At 42.9% G+C, this 10,488-nt stretch overlaps 2 protein-coding genes across 2 annotated transcripts; one reads left to right on the top strand and one right to left on the bottom strand.

The window, feature by feature from the left end:
* Nucleotides 1–478: 478 nt before the first annotated feature.
* Nucleotides 479–3,842, top strand: LOC308164172 (somatomedin-B and thrombospondin type-1 domain-containing protein-like; the record flags this gene model as incomplete). Its single annotated transcript, XM_080538319.1, has 4 exons — nt 479–662; nt 826–853; nt 2,744–2,923; nt 3,725–3,842. The coding sequence occupies 4 exons, from the start codon at nt 479–481 to the stop codon at nt 3,840–3,842; spliced, it is 510 nt and encodes a 169-aa protein (XP_080394445.1).
* Nucleotides 3,843–4,401: 559 nt separating this feature from the next.
* On the bottom strand, nt 4,402–7,964 carry LOC308164171 (telomeric repeat-binding factor 1-like; the record flags this gene model as incomplete). Its single annotated transcript, XM_080538318.1, has 6 exons — nt 4,402–4,566; nt 4,746–4,842; nt 6,557–6,666; nt 6,982–7,131; nt 7,696–7,782; nt 7,875–7,964. The coding sequence occupies 6 exons, from the start codon at nt 7,962–7,964 to the stop codon at nt 4,402–4,404; spliced, it is 699 nt and encodes a 232-aa protein (XP_080394444.1).
* Nucleotides 7,965–10,488: the final 2,524 nt, after the last annotated feature.

Raw genomic sequence — 10,488 nt, 5'->3', positions numbered from 1 at the left:
CATGTGTACCGCGGATCAATTGCAAAATGTAACCAAGTAATAATATTACTTAATATTAGTTAATATCCCTTTTAAATCACAATGTAGAGTTGCCATGAAAAGATAGACGCGACAGTTGCGTGCTTTGTTTTACTCTAAAGCGCAATGATAGGTTGATAATGGAAAAAAAATCTAGAACAACAAGGCTGCGTTCGTAAATTCGCTCTGGAATCTGATCACTGAGTACACTGGTCTACTTGCACTGGTACCATTGCTTACTGTATGTAGTCGTCTTTGTAGTGGTTTGGGGGAATACTACAGTTTGTCATATGACTGTACAGCACAGTATATAAGACGAGTATATAAGGCAAGTATTTTTGTGCTGGTGGGTGTGGTCCGACCGATTGGGGTGGGCCTGTCTGGGCCAAAAATGCCAGGGCCTAATTTTTGTCCCAGTCCAGCCCTGCATGCGATGGACCGTTAACCGGAGGGACGCACCATGCGATGGACCGTTAACCGGAGGGACATGATGAGTGTCCACAGCGCGGAGGACGGGATCAGCCTGTGCCAACGGGTCCTCCAGATCGTCACGGAGCTGTGTCTGGCGGGCCATGTGGACCGGGAGAAATGCTCGGGTATATTTGCCCAGGAGAGCAGTAGCATACCAGGTAAAGGGAGCACAGGTAAATAGGAGAAAATTAAGAAAAATCCACGTTTTCTTCCCCCTTCCTCAAAGCTTGCATCCCTCTTTGTCAGTGTTGTGATTTTGATGTGATTCTGATGTGATTTTGATGTGATTTTGATGTGATTTTGATGTGATTTTGTCATGTGTAAGGTTGCACACAGGTGGTTGTGAGAATGAGAAGTTGAAACTGTAAAAAGTGTAACTTCCAGTTGACTTGTTAACGGATCTACGTTGGCTTGTAAAGTTATTATCTCATCCGAAGTGGGTTTAGAATAACTGGGCTTAGAAGAAACAATACTACACGCACACGCACATGCACACTTAAAAATAACATATTTATAGATGTTTGTAGCTTCATTAGATATGCATTCGATTTTTGTAACTTTCATCGTTGCCAATTAACAATATTGCATAATTTATAAATCCCCTTTAAAAGTCTTAAAGATTCTCCTGTGTGTGCAGATGCATTCCCATAGAAAGTGGCTGTGTGTCCGCAACAGGTGGAAACATCTAGAAACAGAAACTGTCTGTAGCGGAGAAGTCACGCGTCGAAGGTTTTATTTATTTATGTTTGATCAGATCTAGCCTATAGCCTCGGTCTCTTTGTGTGATCATATATTAATCTGTTCATCTGTTCATCTGTTAATCTGTGCAATCTGTTGTGCTTTGTGCACTAGGAGACCAATATGAGCCAGTTGAAAGAGGAGACATTGCCCCGCGGTGGTGTAGCGGTCTAAGCACTGGCCACTAGTGCATGCTGCCCACCGGGGCCGGGGTTCGTATCCCGGCTCGCCAGACCCGGATATGGCCAGGGCACACACGGGGAACGGCATATTGGGCGGCCGCTCCCGAGGGGGGTATAGGAGTAGTTCCGGACAAGGATCCGTCGCGCAACAGCGCCCCCGTCTGGTGCTGGAATAACGGTGCTGGGCTCGAGGAGCCAGTCAGCTAGTCTGCCTGGCGGCCTCCTCTGGGACTGCCGGCCGCGGGGTCGTGCGGCGGATCCCTCGCAATAGGCAGGGGATAATTGGATGCTAGGTTGGGTTCAATTGGCTACCAAATTGGGTGAAAAAAGGGATAAAATCTGAAAAACAAATTTAAACGAAAGAGGAGACATTTACATTTTCTCAATGATGGTTTCATTCATTCACGCGGTCCGGTCTGCGATTAGTCCAACCTGGTCTCACACGGCAGACGTCAGAATTCGAAGTTTGTCCATCGCATCCACCGCGGGGGGGCCCCAGCCACTAGGGGGCCCCCTAACATTGTATCCAGACTTTTTTTTTTTAATTTTAGAAAATATAAAACAAAGAAAATAAGTGGCCCTTCATTGTGTCAACCTTAATTTTAATATATAGGCCTATATTTAAAAAGATATACATAGTTAGTTCATATTCTTTACTGTCATTATATTATTATTATTATTATTATTATTATTATATTATAAATGTTTTGGTATTTCTGTAATTAGCATTATGGTATAAGGATATAGTTTAAGTGTATTTATTATGACATGTATTTATGAAAGGAATGCTTTACGGCACAATATAACAAAAGAGAGATTAAAAGATTAAAGATTAACTTTATTGCCCCAAGAGGTACAGCAAAACCTGCAATATACACACACAACACATAATACACACACCACATGCACACACACACACACACACACACACACACACACACACACACACACACACACACACACACACACACACACACACACACACACACACACACACACACAGATTTAGAGGCCTCCACTGAACCCTTTGAAATAAAACATGAGCTGACAAAAGGTCTGATCCACAATAGGTGTGTTGCTTTGAACAGACAGAAAAGACATCCACATCCAGTTGTGACCTGACCTACCAGGCTCCCTATTACATACTGTTGGACTTGCCCTAAACATATTAACCTGGACAAAAAGGAAACATTAGTCTTTTTTACTGTATGAGGGCGCCCATGTTACTTAATATGTTTATACAGTATAATATATTAGGGAGTGCCGCTGGCAGGCCCAGCACACTCCCTGGGCATCACTGTAACTTGAACCCTGCACCCCATCTCCTTTCTCAGGTTCTGTATGGAGTATAAGATGGAGTCTCTGACGCCCTTCTGTACACTGGAGAACCAGCCACACACACACTGGATGCAGTACATACGTGAGGGATACACTGTGTGTGTGGCCTGCCAACCGCCCGCCATGCATAACCATAGCAACCACAGCTGCCAAGGAGATGGCCAAGAATTTGACAGGTATGGAGGGGTCGTTTGGGAAAATACAGTATGTTCATGCAGACAGACACACAGTTTAATAGTACATCTATTTTATAGATTTAGTGTTTAACTACTGCTATCGTTTCTCACACTGCACTGAATTAAAAGCTCAGATAAAGCGTTTGTGTAAATGTCTGTGTTTTTGTTTTTAAAACTGAAACATCCGTGTGAAAGGGGTGTGACAGACAGATGGACAGAGAGACACAGAGTGGCTGGACACAGTGTTCTCTTTGTGCTGTAGAAGACTATACCCCTCATCACTCTCCTGTTAGGATGACCTTTGGCCTTTAACCCTGGTCTCACGCTTTCTACAATTCACTGTCTATCCATTTTTCTCTTTGAAGAGAAGTTTAGGGAATACAGAGTATGGTCTCTTGCAAACCCCCCTCACTCATCTCCACTCAAACCTTTATTGGCTATTGACACCTACCTCCAGTCAAGCCCTTATCCCCTATTGGCTACTGACACCTACCTCCACTCAAGCCCTTATCCCCTATTGGCTACTGACACCTACCTCCACTCAAGCCCTTTTCCCCTATTGGCTACTGACACCGTGTCTGATAACACCGTCTAAATATATCCCTAGTATTTGTTTCCAAATCTATTATCGCATGTAGACTGTGGAGTATATAATTAGAGTCAAAGGGTTGAAACACCCTCAAAGTATGACTACTTCCAAAATAGAGCACAGCTTCTTGTGTATTCTTGCTTAAACACAGGCTGTTAATCCTACGGTCTACATGTTGTGTGTGTGTGTGTGTGTGTGTGTGTGTGTTGCAGTAAGGCGATGCTCCATTGGCAGGCGGTGGGGAGCCCACGCTGCAGAGGGACATGGAAGAAGGTCCAGAAAACCCAGCAGTGCTCCTGTCCACAAGTCCACAGCTTCATATTCATCTAAACCACAGCACATGTCTCAATGTTGTGTCCTAATATGGACACCTGAGGGGATCCAAGTGGATATATCCTTATATGTCCTTGTGGATATATCACGAGACCAGTCTATTATTTATGAAAAACAACATAAGTCATATCTACTCCAAAACCACACAGATCAACATCAAATGAGCATTGCCTTTATTGGACAGACTCAGTTAGCAAATTCATGTTCATAGAATGCTTTCCTCTATGTACAGACATAAATAATCATATATTACATTTAAAAAACAAGATTGAACATTGTACTACACAATGCTGCTTCACTTGTGTACAATCATAAAAGGATTTGGAGCACCCTCTGCTGGTGTCTGGTTGTTTTGACATTGACGTTGTTTTGACTATAACAATGTTACAAAGTTTTACGAATAATAATAATAATAATGACCAGATGGGCCACTTTAGTTCACCTACAGAACTTCTCCACATTAATATCAGATTATTGTGCATCACATGTTGCTGGGAAATAATGTAATGTACAAAGACGATAAGGACAGTGTCCAGCACACTCAAGCTCTGTGGCCTCAGACGACCAAAGACTTCTTCAGGTTCCTCCACCGGTCTTTGAGCATGACTCCGGTGCGACCGCTAAAGTCGTAGTCCTCGTCCTGTAAGATACGTGCCCACTTCCCCTCGCCATGGCGCTTCACCCCGGCCTTCAGAAGCATATCCAGCTCATACGTCCATTTCTGGAGAAAAACAAAAGAAAATAGGTTTGAGCTGCACTTACTTCAAAATGCCCTCAACTCACACAACTCTAGTTTGGAGACAGAATGGTCTCAAAACATTATTGTTCATGTTTTATTCATTAATAATAATACATTGTTATGGGAAAGTAAGTTAGTGATGAAGAAATACTGTGGGCGACCTGGTTGGGTCCCCTCCTCCTGAACATGGTCGTGTCCAGCTCAGGTGCAGCTGCTCTGAGTCTGTATGGCAGCAGCTCAGGTGAAGCTGCTCTGAGTCTGTATGGCAGCAGAGTTAGCGCTGAGGGAGACAGGGTGCAACCGTCAACTTTGCATGTGCTACGCTTAACAGTTTTTGCTATGTTCTTGTTAATAAAACAATTACCTACTCATACGTTGCATATGATCTAAGAAAAACACAGCCATTTCTCTGTACTGAGAGAGAACTTACCCAGCTTCGGGCTTTTTGCCAGTTTCAGCCTTCTTTTGGGCTTTTTGCCAGTTTCAGGTTTCAAGCATGGCTGCACAAAGTGTGTGGATAGCAGTTTCCTTTTGGGTCTGGGTTAGAAGTCATATATTATGAAACACATTATTTATTTATTTTTTTAAATTTGTTTTTTCAGATTTTATCCCTTTTTCACCCAATTTGGTAGCCAATTTAACCCAACTTAGCATCCAATTATCCCCTGCCTATTGCATAGGATCCGCCGCACGACCCCGTGGCCGGCAGTCCCAGAAGAGGCCGCCAGGCAGACTAGCTGACTGGCTCCTCGAGCCCAGTACCGTTATTCCGGCGCCCAGGGGGCGGTGTTGCGCGACGGATCCTAGTCCAGAAATACTCCTATACCGCCCTCGGAAGCGGCCGCCCAATATGCCGCTTCCCGTGTGCCTCGGCCATATCTGGATCTGGCGAGCCGGGATACGAACCCCGGCCCCGGTGGGCAGCATGCACTAGTGGCCAGTGCGTAGACCGCTACACCACCGCGGGGCGAAACACATTATTTTTGACCTCACATAGGCCCGCAGTATAATGGTTCATATTCCAAGGTAGCGTAATGACCAAATGTACTGGCTTAATGACAGAGGCTGGACTGTGCTGGCATGGGAGGACATTCACCTTTAGCAAGGTGACACACTCAATCATCCCAAAGTCAGACAACTTTCAGAGTTATATACTGTTATATATATACTGTACTTTCATTCTAGCATATCAAAAGACCATACAGGTCATATCATAACTAAATATATGTAATACACAGCAGATACACAACCTCATAAGAACAGTAGTCTCATTATTCCTGTTAAGAAATGAGGCAGAATGCACATGATTTACTTTTTAAACTGGAAAGGAGCATTTCTGAACAGAAAACAATATTGAGCAGTTGTTTTCATACTGCTACTGTTGTAAACACATGGCATAGGCAAGTCAGACAACTTTCAGAGTGCTGAGCTAATATACTGTGTCTACTTTCAGAATAGCATATGAAAAGACCGTAGAGGTCATATGTATGGTTTTGTAATGCTGGTTGTCTCTGTGTACCACATGTAGAAAAGAAGAGGTTTGGTGAGGCTGCATTCTCATGTTATGCACCCAGATTGTGGAATGCACTGCCAGTTTACATTAGGGATGCAACCTCAGCAAATATGTTCAAGTCAAGACTAGATTTTTATATAAAGATTGGAGCACTTTGAGCTGCAACGTTTGCAGGAAAAGTGCTATACAAATAAAAGTTATTATTATTATTATTATTATTATTATTATATAATAACTAACTAAATATCTGTAATACACAGCAGAGTGGTATAGACAGTCTGATACTAACCTCTTAAGAACAGTAGTCTCATTATTCCTGTTAAGAAATGAGGCAGAAAACAAAATTGAGCAGTTGTTTTCATACACTGCTAACACATGGCATAGGCTTATATTGAACAACTGAATTTTAGCCAGTCAGTTTACAGAGTTACAGACTGAAAACACACAAGCAGTTCTTACTCCTTGAAGTGGTCAGAGGATTCGTTGGTGGTGTCCAACTCGTCCAGAGCCAAGGAAGAGTCCTCTTCAGCCTCTTTCCTCGGACATGACTGGACCACTTTAGTCGCAGCCTGAAAGACACACATTCCAGATTCACAAAGGGTTATGGTACTATATACTTATTCTATCCTTGTCGGCCAATAACAGAAAAGACATCATTTACTAGATCATTAAATTAATATTCGTGTTGGCGGTAATTTGTTTCAGTCACTTTCGGTGTAATATTATAAATGCTACATGATCACATGATACTTTAGGGTAACCTCCTGAGCTGCAGCTAAGGTCTACTAACAAGGTCTACCTACTTAAGTTAGGGGTTACAGTTGGGCCTGAGCTGATCCTAAGACAGATGTTGATGTTTCAGAAACCTCCCAGAAGCACAGTACCTTGAGAAGGAAGTCAGAGGGGTTCTTCTCCAGGTAAGAGTCCAGGAAAGTCTGGATGGCCTCCAGCAGACGAGTGAAGCTGAAGTTCAAGAGGACCTGGTGGTAGATGTCCTTCTTGCTCACAATAAACGATAGCTTGGACGTCAAGTTCTATGGAGAGCAGTCATAATATTGGTGTAACATGTTAAGTCATTCATAAGAGTGCTTCAAGAGAGCAGTTGAAGCTGAATAAAGCTTGAGGTTGCAGCATAGCCTGGGGGTATCTATTGGTGAAACCTTAACCCTTAGCCCTAGGTCCAACCCTAAACATAGTGTTAACCCTAGCACCTGCCCTAACCTTAAAGGTCCTCTATTATGGCCCTATCCCATTCCCTTTTTTACCCTTGCCCCTCGCTTTGGAGTGCCACTCGCTTTTCGGAACAGTCACACAAGGGGGATAACCCTTCAAAACCATGATACGTTATCAGTAGCATCATAGAAAAGCATCGACACCCGTGAAGCAAGAGGTTCCACGAAGCACCCGCAACACTCACGCAGGATGTGCGTTCCGGACTCTATATGAAGTGAAAAAGAGCATAATATGACTCTTTGAACTCTAGCTGCAGCTCCAGTCCTAACCTTAACCCTAGCTCTAATCCTAACCATAGTCTTAACTCTAGCACCAGCCCTAACCCAAACTCTGAGGCAATAAGGATGGCAATAGTAGATGTTTACCTGTGGGATATCACATTCCTCCTGAAGCCATTGCAGAACAGAGGAAGCCATGGAGCAACGCCCCTTCTCCAAGCACACAGCAACAGACTGTGTGAGAGAGGCCATTATGTCACATCAACATACTCTGTGCAAGAGTCGGTCAACATATAAATCATTGACATCCTTTATGCTAAGTTTACCTGAACATAGAGGAGATTGGTGACGTGTTCAAACAGGACTTGGTCTACTACCTCTCTTCTCAAGGTAGGCCAGATCTTGACCGCAGACATCAGAGGAGTTATCTGTTCATCTTTGTGAAAATGAACGTCTACAACACACACACACACACACACACACACACACACACACACACACACACACACACACGTATGACCATGCTGCAAAAGCAAATCTTGGCTATATATGAGCAAGTGAATTAGCAACCATGTTTGTATTGGGTTAGAGCAGCGTTTCCCAAACTGTGGGGCGCGCCCCCCTAGTGGGGCGCGGGGGTACTGCAGGGGGGGCGCAGAAATAAAAAATAAGAATAAAAAAAACAACAACTGTGGGAATACTGCTGCCTTTTGCAACATCGTACCTGTGTGAGATAGGCTTTTCTGCTGTTGCTGCTATCAAAAGCAAATACAGGTCGAAGTTGAACATTGAGAATGAACTGAGAGTGGCAGTCTCAAAACAACAACCCCGCTTTGAGAAGATTTGCAAGGCAAAGCAAGCACACACAAGTCATTGATCGTAATTGTGATAGGAATGTGTGGAGTAAGAATAGTGATGCAGTAGAAATTAGTTAATGTTGATATGTTGAATATTTCAGTGGCACAGGATCATTTGCCAAGCACTCATGTTCCTTTTCAACCCATAATAAAATATAAAACTATAGTCCAAAAAGTGAACAACGTCCACACATACAATACCAGAGGAAGCTCCACAAACCACGTTGCACCACAAACAAGGCGTTAAACTCGTTTGCAAACTATGCAGTAAAAATGTGGAACGCCCTTCCTATAATCTTAAAGGAGTGCAAAACACTGCCCACCTTCAAAACCACTCTCAAAAAACATTTACAGGAGGCTGCAATCCGTAACTGGACCCTCTAAATCAAAAATCAAATTAAAAGACCCGAACTACCCACTGTACATACTTTGTGTTTTGTCCCCCGCCCCCACCTGTGGTGTATGTCCCCACCTGTCCTACCCGCTGTACATACCTTATGTTTTGTTGTATTGTTCTTCCCATGATGGATGTATGTTTATCTTGTAGATAGTACTAGTTATTTGTCTGTATTATCTTGTAGATAGTACTAGTTTTTTTTGTCTGTCTTACATGTAACGATGAATTGAGAATCAAGGACCCCAATTGAAATAAGCCAGTGGCTTTCTTGGGTTTTTATCCTGTTAGTTGACTAACAGAATGTAATATGTAATGTAATGTAATGTAATGTAATGTAATGTAATAGGTACTTTCATGTACCTACTTCTGCAAATCTTCTAATAAAGTTTTCAATCAATCAATCAATCAATTGGATATACGTATGTGTCTTGTTATTATTAGAAGAGAAAATGTAATGTTTGTACAACTTTATACAATTAATTATATCAATCTAGGTGGGGACCGGGTTAGGGGGGGCTCGAAAATATTTCCAATTACCCAAGGGGGGCCTGATTGAAAAAGTTTGGGAACCGCTGGGTTAGAGGTAGGTACAGTGGTCAGATGGTGCAGATGTACGTTACCTAGCTGCTTGCTGTGCATGATCCTGGCCAGGAAAGCACAGATGTTCTGTTTCTGTTTGGCTTTTGAATGCGAGACCCCCTCAGAGACCCCTGAAACAGTGATGAGATAAGACGATGCATATAAGCTAAATGAGTTAGCCCGTGCCAGCCTTTCTCTGCATCTGCCATACCAGGACACTTCGTGAGTTTAGAATGATAAGGTTCTATCTCCGTTTAGGGCAGTTCAGAGATATTGAGCGTCAAAGTTTTTACATTCCATTATGTTCTGTGAGATGGAACCTTTGTATTTTATGAATTACTAACTCAAAAATGTCAACATTTTAAAAATAACACCACACAGGCATTAATAAACACCTAATGGATCAGAATATGTAAAAAAACTAAATTTTGACCAAAAATGGAGATAGAACCTTATAATTCTAACGTCACGATATGCCTGGATCTTTTTAAGAGTCTCGCGAGACTTAACGAAATAAGCCTAGATTTTCCTTTAGCGACGTTGATGGAACACCCCCCCAGGACACTTACCGACCATTGCCGAGAATGTCTGGTTGAACTCCTCTAATGTCTGGTTGAACTCCTCTAATCTGCCTTGTTTGAAATAACGACAAGAAGTTAGAAAAGAAAAGTCGATCATCCACGTTTTAGCTTGAGTTTCCACGGTCGTAAAGTTGGCGGTTTCATCCGTAGTGCTCGTTAATGTCACGGTGCTGTTGTGTGATTCCTCCATCGTGCCTGGCTGCTTTCAGGACAATAACAAACATTTAAACGCGCCGTTGAATTTAAATATCGCTGGGAATTAATGTCACGTTGTCAGGGAGACAGGCCGCCTCCTGGGGTTCTATCTCCTCTAGGCCGTGGGCTTCAAGGTGTCACTACCTGTCAACCAGACTGTCACCTCCAGGCTCCTCCCCCCCAGGTGTTATATTACATCTTATCATGTTTTACACTATCAAACCCACTGGAAGAAACTGGAGGAATATCCGATATTGACCAGGGGTGGAGTCAATGCTTGGCAATAATTCCTTCTGTCGTTTTGGAATAAATTCATGTAACACTGAAAATT

Source organism: Nansenia antarctica (assembly GCF_963989245.1).
Source record: "Nansenia antarctica genome assembly, chromosome: 8".
Taxonomy (NCBI): domain Eukaryota; kingdom Metazoa; phylum Chordata; class Actinopteri; order Argentiniformes; family Microstomatidae; genus Nansenia; species Nansenia antarctica.
The sequence above is the reverse complement of the archived record's forward strand: the minus strand, read 5'-3'. Positions and strand labels throughout refer to the sequence as shown.